At 45.5% G+C, this 14,682-nt stretch overlaps 2 protein-coding genes and 1 non-coding gene across 7 annotated transcripts in view; all 3 read right to left on the minus strand.

Annotated features, from left to right (window-relative positions):
* Window positions 1-8,417, minus strand: part of LUC7L2 (LUC7 like 2, pre-mRNA splicing factor) — a 42,174-nt gene extending 33,757 nt beyond the window's left edge. Inside the window, exon 1 of one of the 5 annotated variants that reach the window (XR_008448533.1) lies at window positions 109-3,474. Coding sequence is in view for 3 of the 5 variants with exons in the window: in XM_054058795.1 (XP_053914770.1) it covers window positions 8,068-8,128 (61 nt within the window). In the remaining 2 variants the exon portion in view is untranslated. Of the gene's footprint in view, window positions 1-108; window positions 3,475-8,067 lie in introns of those variants that run through there. The other 4 variants (XM_054058795.1, XM_054058806.1, XM_054058789.1 and 1 more) reach the window with 4 other exon arrangements.
* Window positions 8,418-12,599: 4,182 nt separating this feature from the next.
* On the minus strand, window positions 12,600-14,128 carry FMC1 (formation of mitochondrial complex V assembly factor 1 homolog). Its single transcript, XM_054058838.1, has 2 exons — window positions 13,845-14,128; window positions 12,600-12,865 (listed from the first exon to the last, which is right to left on the minus strand). The coding sequence occupies exons 1-2, from the start codon at window positions 13,980-13,982 to the stop codon at window positions 12,671-12,673; spliced, it is 333 nt and encodes a 110-aa protein (XP_053914813.1). The 5' UTR covers window positions 13,983-14,128; the 3' UTR covers window positions 12,600-12,670.
* A 130-nt stretch (window positions 14,129-14,258) lies between these two features.
* TRNAR-CCU (transfer RNA arginine (anticodon CCU)) lies at window positions 14,259-14,331 on the minus strand. The gene has a single exon. It is a non-coding gene; the product is annotated as a tRNA-Arg (tRNA).
* Between the last annotated feature and the right edge of the window lie 351 nt (window positions 14,332-14,682).

The raw sequence follows: 14,682 nt of genomic DNA on the forward strand, positions 1-14,682 counted from the left end.
GCATCTAGAAATACATGTTGACGGCAAAGATTCTTCTATATAAAGACACATGAACAAAATCACGAAATGTATTTTAAAAAAGACAGCTAATGGCCTAATAGCACCAACCTATCAGGAGTCGAGTTGTTATCAGGACAGGAAATTGCTGAAAGACTCATGGCTCCTTCAGTAATGTTGGCAAGTAGTATTTTCACAAACGTTACCCCAACATCTAGACACAGCTTTTTTCATACCTCTGCTGCAACTCAGAAATGCCGTGACAGCAGCAGTACAGTCTTTTTCATCTAAGTGGCTACCATGATAATCACAATTACCAAACTGAGGTAAGACAACATAGGAAAAAAAAAAAATGGTAGCAGAAACTGATCAGCAACAGCCTCAAGAACACACACATTTTAAGCGCTTATTCTTTCTGCACTGTGCCGTTGATCTAGTATTTAAGGTACTTTCAGAAAGGCTCTCATACACAGAACATTGATATGTACCTTTTCCTTCCTGTGAAAAGCAGTTTCATATATTTGCATTTATTTGTAATCAATGTTGCTTCAGAAGGAAAGGTTTATCTAAAAGAAAAGGTGTCATACAGTATCTCCTAACACATATACTATGCCCTAACAATGACAGTTTCCTGTCCCTCTGGCAGCTCATTCCAGAGTCCAACAGCCCAATAAGAAAATGCTTTTATTTCTTCATGATTTTTGTGAGTTCCAGTACACCTAAACAGTGCAGACCTGTTGGCAAAGACAGAAGACGCACTCTGCTGCTGACCTACAGATGAATCATCTGGAATAGGTGATGACCCAGGGTCTACAGGGTTTACTGGGAGGGAGAATAAAATCTACGGTTCCACTCTACACTTGACATTCAGCCTACATAAGGCACTTTTGCCTTCTGAGAATCAAAACAGCATGAACAGATGTGTTCCTAAGCCAAGGACTTCAGTGGTACGTTAGTTGCTACTTCTCTTGGTCAACCTGTACACACTTTATATGGCCAAACAATCACATGAATGCTAAGCAGTGTTTATGAGTATTTAAATTTAAAAAAAAAAGTTTCAGTATTCTGAAAGGTTTCTCTATTCTGTAAGAAGAAAATAATACAAGTAGGTGCAGTTATCTAATTTTAGATGTATCCTTAAATGTTTATAAAGAGGTTGTTATTGCTGGTATTTCAGACCTTATTACAAGTTCTATTTTAATAGGTAAACGATTCGATTAGCTCAGAATACCAACTTATTTAGCCCTGCCTCTGAAGAATAGCAAAGTATTCAGCTACTTCATCTTTAGGACTCGTGCTCATTAAAGAAATCACAGTAATTTGCCAGGACATTACAGGAGTCAACATCTATCACCGTTCCATAAGCCATCCTTGCATTTCCAATTAGATTTTCTCCATTACATTTTCCCCATGAAGCAGGACCTTCAGTTTTACCTAAAGTAACTGCCCCAAACCACATTTCTATAATAGATTACCTTTCAGGTGAATGGAGAACTTTGAAACTGAAACTATTAAAAAAAAATGCTATACATCCAGGAAATTTCTACACTTGCACATCTCGTATTCCTTATAAACATAAGGAAACTGCACACTAGGAACACAAATATTAAAGAGATGGCAGCAATGTAAACATTCTAAAGGAAGTTGTTTAGCTTTTATTAAACATGCTGACTATAAAAGTGACATCAATATTGCAGACCAGAGCAGACGGCTGATTAAGGAACACCCTGAGGTTAAGAACACAACGTGCCCTTGAACCATCCCATCAAATACACTCTGAACTTCCAAGTCTGACCTATTAACAAGCCTCCAGTGTTACTCCTGCTCAGTATATCACAAACTAGCAGAATGACCACTTCTGCATCAACAATGCTTCACATTATAACATGCTTCTAACAACATCTCTACTGTTTTGATGTATCCTAATGCACTAACAACAATCCCAGTGCACCAATGAGAATCACCATTTGTTATTGAACTGTAACCTCCAATCACAAACTAACAGTGCAATCCATGCAAGAACAACAATGTGCATTTTCACACTGTTGACTTCCTGAACTAGGCTACCTCAACCAAAACCAGTCAGCTTTCCACTCAAGTTTTTGAAGCATGAGTCCCAACATGCTGGCAGGGGACTCTGAAAGCTTTACATGCTAAGAGCTACTAACTGGGTGGAATATCAGGCTAAAGACTGCGTATCAAATTTCATCAGCAAAGCAAACCCTGTTTAACTAGTATTCAACATCATTCTTGAATTGAGGTTTATGTCGTCACAGAAGATCCTGTTGCTGCTACACTCTGAGCAGGCAGCTAATTCTGATAAATCTTGTCACTAACACTGGATGGTGCATCTTTACCATAACACCATTAGAATAATAAATTTCTAGACAGAATTGCTGCTGGTTAACACTACGACTAAATCAATACTTGTGAATGCAGAGGAGAATTAAACTATTTTTTTGCTACTGCATTACAAGTGGAACAAATATAGGAATGATTTTATATGAGGTATGAATATGCCCATTTGCTTCTTCTTAAATGCCACTCCATATGGTGTCCCAAATTCAGAGCAGAAAAATCACTCCAGTCCTTTGCCATTTCCCTCATTTTTAAGGGCTAAAGTACCAGGACTTTATAACAAAGCAGCAAATACACACAAGTCACTAAACATGATCACTGCTCTTAAAACCTTCTGATTGCTTCTGACTGGAAAACAAAGATTCTTTTAATGAAGTTTGTGGTGCTATTACTTTCAGATTTCTGAGCTGATATCAACTCAACATTTTCAGTAGGTTTTGGAGAAATCCATGTAGATAAGATACTTTCCTTCTGCTGTTACTTTGCTGCTGATCCGTATTTGAGAAGAGTGCTCAGAAGAGGTTCTTGGCTCCCTAATCTGAATCTCAGCCTGATGCTACCAAACGGCTAGCAGCCCTCCAATAATGGGCAAAGTCGTATCCAAACTGACTTCAAAAGCCCATATCGCTTTGCGTCTATAAGGGAAAAGTAAAGTGGAAAACAGAATCTATGTACCCTGATGATTCCAACCTCAACCCACCATCCACCTTTAAGTACATGGAGAACTCTGTAATAATTCCATGTGCAAACAAAGAAATAAAAAAACGGCTTACAAGTTCTAGAATGCATCTGTTACCATATAAAGGGTGTGACCAAACACAGGATGGCTAAGATAAATACAGGAGTGTTACTTCAACTCCTCCCAAACAGAGGGAACAGAAAAGCCACGCTTCAGTAACCACTATCAAGAATAACTGAAGTGGGTAGTGTAAAATAGAAAAACTGATTATGATGAGAACAGATGCAAAAAGCATATTTCTAAGTTCCAGTGCCAGAAGATGATCTAGAACAAGAGAAATGCTCTCTAGTAACAGCTAAAGAAACTTGCTAAAGACTCCAAACACCACAGTTTAGCACAAAAAGCCAGCAGGTGAGGCAAAAGAGGACTGTCACTTCACACACACAGGTTCTGCATATCTAAAGGCTCCAAAAGTTTTTCTGGTAGTCACATAGCACAATATTTTTTAGGATGCTTGCGAGAACATTTCCATGACCACATATAAGTCTCAGAAGCACACACAGATTTACCTGCCTCTTACAAAGACACTAATTAAACTTGCTAGTTTTTCATATTTCTAGATGATAATCTAATCTTGATATAGTGGCAACTATAAAAAAAAATAAATCAAACCACTTTTTTTTTTTTTTTTTGGCGACAGTCAAGTCTTGGCTGTTTCAAGATGTGAGGTTCCAGGGCCATTTTGATCTGCTCTGGGTCTGCCCTACTGTCAGCAGGGATGATCCTGCTCCACTCTCTGCTTCCAACAGACACCGCACACTGACTCCAGCCCTCATGCAGCCAGGCAGAGCAGGTAACTGACCTGGCAGAAAGTGAACTGATTGAGCAAGATAAGCTGATTTAAGATAAAACAGGATCTTTACAATCCGGCCTTTTAAAGAAAATGTGGCAATCTGTTCATTCCAACTATGCTCTGAAAAAAAAAACCCATTCCTGGGCTACTAATATCAACTGTTAACACTTCACTCTATTCATTTAAAAGTTATGATCGTAAGGATCGTTCCTATTTCCTAAAGAACAGGGATGGCAAAAACAGGGTTTACCTAAGTGTACTACTAAAAACTGTTTAAATCAATTTTACAATTGAAAAATAGTACTTAAAAATTAAAATTAAAATCACACTTTCTATCAGCTTATTCCTAATCCTTCTGAGTGCCAAGTTCCTGTAGCTCTAGTCATTGATAATGAATTCAACTTGAAATAACAATCTAACTATCAACATATGTAATAAGGCCCTTTAGTTCAACTGCTACCAGTAAAAACCAATATGAAGAGAACATTCGTATGTAAATAAGTACATAAGATCAGCACTTGGTCTTCAAGCATTCCTTATTTCTCAATATTTGGGAAGCGCACACTATATATTCAGTAGTTTACATTTAACCCTCTCTATTTAAATATGTTGGGTTACCAGTACTTGGAATGACAAACTTCAGAGAAGATTTTTTTCAACCTACAGTCATGACTACATTAAATTAGTTCAGCTTTTCACTAACATCAAAATCTAAGCCACTTTTTTTTCTTTTCAGTTTTGGCATAGTCCACATCCAATACAGTTTTCCACTTCTTGTCGGAGAAGCATGCAAGAGAACACAGGTGTATTTAAAATACTTTAAAAACAACCCGCTTGCTTTTAAATAATGTGCTTTTCCAGGTGTGTAACAGAACGATATCTAGCATTTACAGAATGACTTCATCGTACTGATATTAACAAAGTTAATCAGCTTTTCAGTTATCCCAGATGAATTCCAAGAACTGCAACTCACTGGAAACACCCAAAGAGCACCTGCCAAGCCCCCTCTGTTTCACTTCTCCTCAGGTCACATGAGCAAAGGCAAGAGCAGAACAGCAGGGCACTGGGCAGCTGGCAAGTGGCTGCCTGAACCTCATATCCTGGCAGGTACCCCACAACCATTCATCACACGGTGAGCGACACTGCGTGACTACAAGCGCACCTACCCCACTGCCAAATTCAGACAAGGGAGGAAGCAGGGTGCCAGCGCAAGTCACAAAGCTCTCGGTTCTCCCTGCCCACAAGCACAGGGCCCCTTGGGAAAGGATTACAGCAAGAGGCGAGCCAGAGTCACAGAAGTAGTTCTAAACAGCCACACATCAGGCAACTCTGCTTGAAATCGAAGCTTCCTTAGAAGCACAGCTTATTTTTCATTCCTACAGCAACATCATAGCTCAGCAGGTATTTTCTGAATCCATTTGACCAATACAGAACTGTGCTTTCTAAGTGTTCTTAGAGCTCAACAGCAAATCCATAACAATATTTCATAACTACCTCCTCTGAGCTTCCCCATCCTGGCCCCAGGGGCACCAAGTATAATGAGCGTACACAAATTTCCACAAACTGCAGCCTATACACATCTCCTAAAACCATGTTTGAGCATCTAACTGTGGAATTTTCAAAACATTTTCAGACCACGTTCTTGTTCTCTATGAAGGATCAATAAACTTCAAAACAGTAATACAGACTACATATTCGGACAACATTGGCTTTGAAATTACCTCCAAGTTTGTTCTATGCTCACTGAAGAGATAAAATGATTGATCTCCACCTTCTCTAACGTAGGTAAAAATTTTAAACACGCGCATTTAAGCTTCTCAAAAAAATCCAAACCACCAATCCCATCACCACCAAAAAAAAACCCTCAAACCATGCGAAGTATAAAATTTTGTCTACTGGAAAGTTTAAAAGCTCTTTTGTGATTTATATTGCTCTTTTGAGCAATATAAAACACAAACATCACCCAAGAAAGATGGCTTTTTAGAAACATTTTGAACTCTATTGTGTTGCCAGTAACAGCAAAATCAAAGGCAAAGGGGATAAGTGGTGAAATGAGAGCTACAATCCACCAAAAAACAAGAAACTCACCACATTCTAATAAAAAGCTGCAATTTGCATATTTCTATAAATAGAATATTTGTCAGAGGTGATAGGAACATTAAAAAAAAAATGACCCCAAAAACCATTACCTTCAAGGTTAACAGTATTTCAATGACCTTGAGACTGGCCTTGAATTTAATAAGTACTAGCTCTGCAGAAGGAGATGATTTCCAATGCTTTACTGGTTTATTTTTTTTTTAAATAGAACGGTGTTACACCCAGAGCCTCAATTCCCCACTTAATCCAACAACAGAAGCCAGTTTTGCAAACAGTCGTTTCTCCTTATCCTTCCCTATCCTGCCACTTTCTCATAAATGCTTCCTCTCTAAACAGTTCAGCACATGCTGTTTAGGAATTAAAGGGTGGGTGGGAGAAATATAACTATCAATAAATTAAGTTCTTTCTCACAAAGCTAAAGGAATTCTAGTCTGAAATTGTTTAGATCTCAGACTCAAGATTTTTAAGCAGCCATCACAGGCAAATCACACCCTTCTTCCACCACCCAACAGAAAATGCATTCATAAATTGAAACAACCCCACCTCCCCTTAAATATTCTGTGTAGTTTTAGGTATCTTTGAGACTGCGATCTCCGTGCCAACACAGGCAAGACGGGAGTTTTACGAGCACAATGTTACTTTGCCAAGCACTTCTACATGTGTGGCGCCAACAGGAAGTATTTGAAAATCTTCAGGGCCAAAATAAAACCACCCTAAATCCAATCCTACATGACAACTACTCACTAACCAGCCTTTCTCTGGAAGGCTCTCTCCACAGAACAGTATTTTTTCAATGAGATTATCATACCCCTGTTTAAAACAACTAAGAGCACTTAACAGAAAGCATTCATGGCATATTGAGGATGCGAAAGCTAGTTACATTTGCTTAGAATTCTAGGTTATACCAAAAAAAATTCTGTCAGAAAGACCACGTTACCCCAGTACCAACCAATGACTAGCACACACAAGGTACATCCTAGTTCATACATTCTACTCGGGCACGGGAAAACAGGGAACCATTAATTCAGCATGAAGCTTCAACAAACGCGTAACGCATCTGCTGAGAGCAAGTACGACAGGCAGAACATTCAAATAATCTCTAATTGCAGTCTACCCTGGGGTGCAGTATTCTCTTGTTTATAAATAAAATGCTGCACGGCACAACAGCCACAGGCTGTTTTAGTTGCCCCAAATCACCTAGGTTTATGGACAAGTGCCATTTCAAACTTTCACGCTGCTCACTGTGCACGCTGACAAAAACTCGCAGCAGCTCTATACAATTATAATTCTTCAGTTCACTACATGACCGCAGAGTGATCTGAAACCTGACTGCACGTCTAATATCTCTCTCGTGGGATTATTGCCTCTAGACGTTAAGCCTTCAGCTAGCGGATTGAGGCTTGGTTTTCAAGAGCTTGTCCACTTGGGTTAACTGCGTGCTCTCAGAATGAGACCCACCTGCTGACTGAAATCATAGAACTATTCGGTTGGAAAAGAGCTTGAAGATCATCAAGTCCGACCGTACCCGTTCTCTACTAAACCACATCCCTTAGCACCTCATCTACCCAGCTTTTAAACACCTCCAGGGATAGGAACTCAAAACACTTCCCTGGGCAGCCCGTGCCCGACAGCCCTTTCGTTGAAGAAATTTTCCCGATGTTTAATCTGAGCCTGCCCGGGCGCAGCTTGAGGCAATAACGATGGTTTTAATTGGACTTTAGACAAAACTACAAAGACACAAGAAAAAAAAAACCGCCATAGCGAAGCGCCAGTTGGGTTTTTTGGGGGGGAACAGGGAGTGTCTATTCCTCCAATCCCCCCGCGTCGAACCAGGTGGCAAGGCCCCCAGCGCCGCTGTTTGGCCCGGAGCACGACGGGCGCGGCTCCTCGGCCGAGGGCGGCGGGGCCAAGGCCTCCCCCAACCCCGCCAGGCCCCGCCCCGCATTGGGTGGGGGAGGGTCGCAGGGATCAGGCCCCGCGCCTCCCGCCCGGCCCTCCCGGCGGCCGGAGCGGCTCGGGCGGCTCCACCCCGCCTCCCGCCTCCGTGGTTCCCTCCCCCGCGCCGGCCGAGGGGGTCGCTTACCGTCCCGGGACGTGCCCATAAGCTGGTCCAGCATGGCGCGCATCTGGGCCTGCGCCGACATCTTGGCGCGCGCGGGGGCCCCGGCGCGGCCCGGCCGGCAGCGAGCGGCCTGCGAGGCCCGGCGCGGCGCTCAGGCCCTGCCCCTCGCCTCACGGGCGGAGCCGTTCACACACAACCTCCTCCGGAGAAGGGGGTAAAGCGGGACGCTGCCTCCTGTCTCCGCGTTCCCGGCGGGAAGCAGAGCGGGGAACCCGCCTCGGTGCTGCTGCTGCCGCCTCCCCTCCCCCCTCTCCGCTCACGCCTGCCACGCGCGCGCGCGCCGGCGGTAACGGAAACCCGCGCGCACGCGCCCTGCGACGGCCCTCCCACGCTCCGCCCGCGGCGTGACGTCAGCGTCGGGCTGGCCTTTGGAGCGCGATCATTGGCCGCGGCGCGCACCGTCGGGGCCGATGACGTCATCGCGCGGGCGGCCTCGATTGGGCCGTCGAGGCTTTCGCCGGGCGGGGTCCTTATGGCGCGCTGATTGGCCGTAGGGGCTCTGAGGCGCACTGACTGGCCGGGGCCCGCGGGAGCGCTGATCGGCCTTAGGGAAGCTGGGGCGCGCTGATTGGCCGAGGCGCCCTGGGGCGCGCTGAATGGCTGAGCGGGACCCCTTGTGGCGCACTGATTGGCTGAGCGGAGCCCGTTGGGACGTGCTGATTGGCCGGGGGCGGAGCTGCGGGTCACACAGGCCGGGAGGGAGGCCCGGTCTGAGTGATGGGCGCCTCGGGCTGCCCGGCAGCCTGGGCCTGCTTATTTATCCTGGGCAGGCGCGACTCCTCTTGGCTGGGGTGAGAAACGCTCATTCACTAGTAAAATATTGAAGAGGACAAAGTCTTGTCTTGGCAATAATATCTTTATTTTACAATTCAGCGCTGAATCAGATGCCCTCCAAAAAAGGCGTAACATCTTACAAAAGCAGTGGGTGTATATACTAGTTTTAGACAAAGAACCATCTAAATCCTCAAAGAATGTTCATTTTTACGTTATCCAACCATGTCTGGAGGCTCCCTTCAGGTTCTCCCCTGACCTACAACAGCTGCATCTTACAAGACAACTAAGCACAATAATAAATTCTCACAGCCCTAAGACAGATTATCTCTGGACCTAAACCAGCTACATCTTACAAGACAGATTTATATGATGAGATAATGAAACATGAAAACCAGCTGCAGCAAAACTTATCCATTAATTCTCACAAAACTCAAGTTACCATTATGTGTGGCAGGTAATTCAGCTTACAGAGCACCGAGATCCACTCATAGGAACAATAGTTTCATGGTTTCTGTCAATCCCAGCAGCCTGTATTTTGTGACCATCCTTTGGTAACTCATGTTGCCAACTAGCGTCCCTAGCCATTGGCGACTGCCATGGGGATCAGTTCTGGCTGTCCACAGCCAGAGTCCTGTTCGGGTCCGAAGTTCAGCTCAGTAGAAGTGAGAAACAGCAACACACACAAAAAAAACCCCAAACATTTAAAAATCCTCCCCTAGTTCTCTGGATTTCACAAGGACTTGCAGAGAAGAGGCAATGCTCAGGCAAGAGTCTTCCGCAACAAATTTAGGAAAAGGTTCCCTACCCAGTTCTCAGCCATTCAGAACATAACACAGCTTTGTTTTTCCTTCAACATATAAATTTGCTTTTCTTACATTACATTACTTTACTTTGGACTGAAGAAGAAGAAACTGGGAGAGACAGATATTTGTTAAAATTTTCTCTATTTAGTACCTTTGTATTTTCAAGGGAAATAGAGAAATTTTAGCTGCGATTTAACATAAAATGGTCTAGGTTGGAAGGAACCGTGAAGGTCATCTGGTCCAACCCCCTGCAGGATCAGGGACATCTTCAACTCGATCAGGTTGCTCAGAGCTTCACCCAGCCTGACCCTGAATGTTTCCAGGGATGGGGCATCTACCACCTCTCTGAGCAACCTGTGCCAGTGTCTCACCATCCACAGCATAAAAGAATTCTTCCTAATATCTAGTCTAAACCTCTCCTCTTTTACTTTAAAACCGTTACCCCTTGTCCTATTGCTAAAATGTTTTTCCCATCTTGCTTACAGGCCCCTTTTAAGTACTGGAAGGCCACAATAATGTCTCCTTGGAGCTTCTCTTCTCCAAGCCAAACAACTCCAACTCTCTCAGCCTCTCTTGATAGTGGAGGTGTTTCAGGTCTCTAACAATTTTTGTTGCCTTTCTCTGAACCCACTCCAACAGGTCCATGTCTTTCCTGTGCTGAGGGCTCCAGAGCTGGATGCAGTATTCCAGGTGTGGTCTCACCAGAGCAGAATAGAGGGGCAGAATCGCCACCCATTTGTACCTACAAACTTTAGCTCTTGGTACTCTTTAATGAGCATCTATTTCTGGCCAAAGTTCAGCTTTTCCTCCAGACCTGGTTTCAACGAGCTACATAGTTTTCCTCTGGAGCAATACACAACAGACCTTGGATGGAGTGAACCTTTAGTCCATCTGGAAAGTAAAATGCAGAATGCAGCAGCTGCATGAAATGACTCAGAGCAACACATACGGCCATTCTCAGGGTATGCTGACATCCTGCAGCTTTCATCTAATGAGCTGCAAATAGTTTGGTAATCTCCCACCAATGATATCAACACATTTCAAAAAAATCACCACTGTTTTAACAAGTAAGGCACTGCAAGAATTGGAAACCAGATTTTTGGTCTACAGAACCTTAAAACTTGTAGTTCCCATCTCCTTGCCAGTCTTGGGGATCTATTGTGCCTACTCACTATACTTGGGGTATTAAACTGTCCCCAAGTTTCAAATATAGGAGAAGGAGATCACAAAGATTTAGATGAAGTAATTCTATTTGCAATGCTCTTCTGACAGAATACTTTGTTTTCCCTGGTAGTGAAAAAAAACCCAAGCACTCCTTTGTTAGCCTTGCTTATAGCTCCTCCCTCAAGCAAACAAGCCTCACATTTTTTGCCTGTACACGTCATCCTTACTACAGATTTCTTACACATCTTGCATATAATCAAATCCTCTTCTGAGAGGAGGGCAACAGCAATTCAAGCCATTCTTTTTCCTATAAAGAGATTTGCTGTTCCAGATTGCACGACAAGCAACAAAATGGCAGCTTGGTTTGTGTATCAGGTGTGACTGGCAGTTCACTTTAGTGTTTTTGGGATTCACAGTGTGTTAAGAACAGCCCAGGAAGGTTGTAGTTGCATAGTCAACCACTCAGAGACACTGAGAAACACATAATTCATTAAGCAGTATTTGTCTCTGAATTGTCACCACTAGATCACCACCATGGAAAAAAATCTTCAAGATGAAAGAGGTTTGTGCTACTCCAGCACTTGCTGGGATCCACTCCTGTTCTAAAAAAAGTGCCTTTGCTCTTGGGAGAGTAGGAAATTCCACACACATAGTGGAAAATTCCCTCTGTATTTGGCACTGGTGAGACTGCTTGTCAAATACTGTGTTCAGTTTTGGGCCCCTCACTATAGAAAGACCTTGAGATGCTGGAGCCTAGTGAGGGTCCAGAGAACAAGTCCTGTGAGGAGCAGCTTAAGCTTGTTTACTCTGGAGATAAGTAGACTAACAGGAGACCTTACTGCTCTCTACAGCTACCTGAAAGCAGGTGGTAGTGAGGTGGTGGTTGGCCTATTTTCCCCAAGTAGCAAGTGACAGAATGAGAGGAAATGGTCTCAAGTTGTGCCAGGGGAGGTTTAGATTGGATATTAGGAAAAATGTCTTCACTGAAAGGGTTATCAGGCACTTGCCCAGGGAAGCGGTTGAGTCACCATCCCTGAAGGTGTTTAGAAAAAATGTGCAGATGTGGTGCTAAGGGACCACTTCTTAGCAGGTGGACTTGGCGGTGCTTGGTTTCCCGTTGGACTTGATGATCTTAAGTCTTTTCCAGCCTAAGCAATTCTATGATTCTGTGTGTCTGGAAAACCCTACCTGAACATAAATTCTCTTACCTACAGATTTTGACAGGGGGGATCCAACCCTTGCAACACCTCAGACAAAGCAGTTTAGCAGTGAAGGCCTTGTGATGCTTGATCACTCCAACCAACCCTCCCCTCACGCTGTGGGGGTGCTTTCAGATGGCATCTGCAGAGCAAGCATGTGCACTGGGTACACTTGATAAATCACTAAATCACAGAATGGTTTGGTTTGGAAGGGATCTTAAAGATCATCCAGTTCTAAACCCTCTGCCATGGGCAGGGACACTTCCCACTAGCTCAGGCTGCCCAAGGCCCCATCCAACCTGGCCTTGAACACCTCCAGGGATAGGGCTTCCCTGGGCAACCTGTGCCAGTGCCTCACCACTAGATTTTTGGTCTTCATCATGACGAATTTCTTCCTAATGTCTAACCCAAATCTTCCCTCTTCCAATTTAAATCCATTACCCCTCATCCTATCACTACATGCCCTTGTATAAAGTCCCCCCCGGCTTTCTTCACCCTAAAATGGTGGGGGGGATTCCCAGCTATATGGACAGCAACCTTAACCCAACAGAAAACCCCAGCCCATTTCTACACAGTCAAGGATATATTTATTCAGAAACAAAGAGAGAGTACGGCAGGATCACTTCAGCCCTTCCCTCCCGGCTGCTGTGGCAACCTGAAACCCACCAAGCCAGCCACCTCCTCTGGCGAGCGCTCCCCCTTCCCATGGTATTCCTGGTGCAGCGCTGCATGCTCCCGGACGCTACGCAGCAGGCACAGGTACGTTGCAGCTTGGAAGTGCAGCTCCTGCTGGGCCCGGCACAGCTTCTCACTGGTCACCTGTCAGGAGTGGTACAACAAGTAGTTAATATTACAAAAAGTGGAATATTTTTTATTTAATCTAAAGTAAGTTAAGTTTCATCTAAATAATTGGATTTTTTTTTTTAAAGTTAGACAGAATGTCCCTCTGTTTTCTTTCAAGCAGTGTTTTTCAGGACACGGTTCATTCTTTGGAGATGATAACGCCTTGTGTGCAGTGTGATCTGTGCTGAACAGGTGTCTCTGCTTCTGTGATCCCGTCTGTTTGTAGCCTATTCCCATCTCAAACGCAAGGTCAGGCAGAGCTGGAGCCAGCTCCAAATCAGCGAGGGGTTTGACTGTTGTGAGGTTCATAATAACATTAAAATTAGACCGGTACTGAAAATGCCTTCAAATAAAACTCTGTAAGACACGTTTTTGAGTTTTAGACAGCGAGCACCCTTTATCAGGCCTGGGCAACGTCCGGGAGCGATCTCCGTCGATCGCGTGCAGCGAGACAAGAGCTGGGAAAGAATGGGTTTCCCACTTACAGGCACGTGTATACATTTTCCCAGAAATCTTATGCATATTCTATTACTTTCCAAGGTCTAATTTTAGACGCTGGTGGCGTTATAATCTCCAAAGAATCCACACTTTCTGGAAAAACACTGCTTGAAAGAAACCATGCTGTCAGACAGACGTTCTGCCTGACTTTCAAAGAACACCATCACTTAGATGGAAGTCTACTTTAGCTTAAATCAAAACATACCACTTTTTGTAATAACAACTGCTTTTCAAGACCTTAGAAAGTAATGGAATATGCATAAGATTTCTCGGAAAATGTACCCACCCGCCTGTAAGTGGGAAATCCGCTCTGTCCCAGCCCTTGTCTCCCTGCCCTGATAAAAGCTGCTCGCTGCCTAAAACCCCAACGCGAGTCTCGGAGCGTTGATTCGGCGGCACTTCCGGTACCGTCAGAGGAGAACGATCCCCTCCCGCCTCCCCCCCAACTCCAGCGTACCCTGTGCGCGCGGAAGGCGGCGAGCACGTGCCGGTAGGCGGGCGCGCGCCGGTAGGGGCGCCCCCCGTGGCCGCTGGCGTAGCGCAGCTCTCGCAGCAGAGCGCGCAGGGTGCGCAGCGGGGGGCCCAGCGCCGCCATCGCTTCCTCCGACCCCGGTCAAAGGCAGCGGGAGCGCAGCACCGGCGGGCTCCGCCAGGCGCGGGCTGTTGAGCACCGAGTACAACGATCGCCGTTGACCTTAGCGCAAGCAGCCGAGGACAAGTGCCGAAGGCCGAGCACCGAGGCCCCGCCCCCGCGTGCGCGCGCGAGGTCTCTGGTGCTAAAAGGACGTTAGAGCGCACGGGGGACGCCGCGCAGTTCCACGAGACGCGAATACTGCCTCCTCACTTCGATTTGCGAAAACAAAATGGTATCCACCCCAGATGGGACTCGAACCCACAATCCCTGGCTTAGGAGGCCAATGCCTTATCCATTAGGCCACTGGGGCTCCCATGAAAAGGGATTGCGCGCGCGCCTTCTTCTCCTATAGTTCCGCCCCTTCCTGCCTGCGCTTTTCACGGGCGACACCTCCCCGCGGGCGCACCGGAGGCGGAAGTCGTGTGAGGCACACCGCCTCCCCGGGCGGCAGCGAACCGGGAGGGGCAGGCGCCGCCTTCGGGTCGCGTACTCTGCCGGTTTAAGACGCATTCGTGGCTGCGAGAGGCCGGCGAGCCGCGGGGGGCCTGCGCGGCTCCGAGGAGGAGGCTTCTGCCTAGCGGCTTTGGAAGCGCCCCGAAACTGTTGGGGCGGCCCTGAGAGCCCCGCGGTGTTTTATGCGTAAGCGCGGAGCACATCCTAA

Source organism: Cuculus canorus, chromosome 1 (genome assembly GCF_017976375.1).
Source record: "Cuculus canorus isolate bCucCan1 chromosome 1, bCucCan1.pri, whole genome shotgun sequence".
In the NCBI taxonomy this organism is placed as follows: Eukaryota; Metazoa; Chordata; class Aves; order Cuculiformes; family Cuculidae; genus Cuculus; species Cuculus canorus.

Excerpts from the sequence above, each read along its gene's own strand:
- FMC1 (XM_054058838.1), bottom strand. The coding sequence starts at position 13,982 with ATGGCGGCGCTGGGCCCCCCGCTGCGCACCCTGCGCGCTCTGCTGCGA. Across the intron at positions 12,866-13,844 it reads CCGCCTTCCGCGCGCACAGG|GTGACCAGTGAGAAGCTGTG; the intron begins GTACGCTGGAGT and ends CACTCCTGACAG.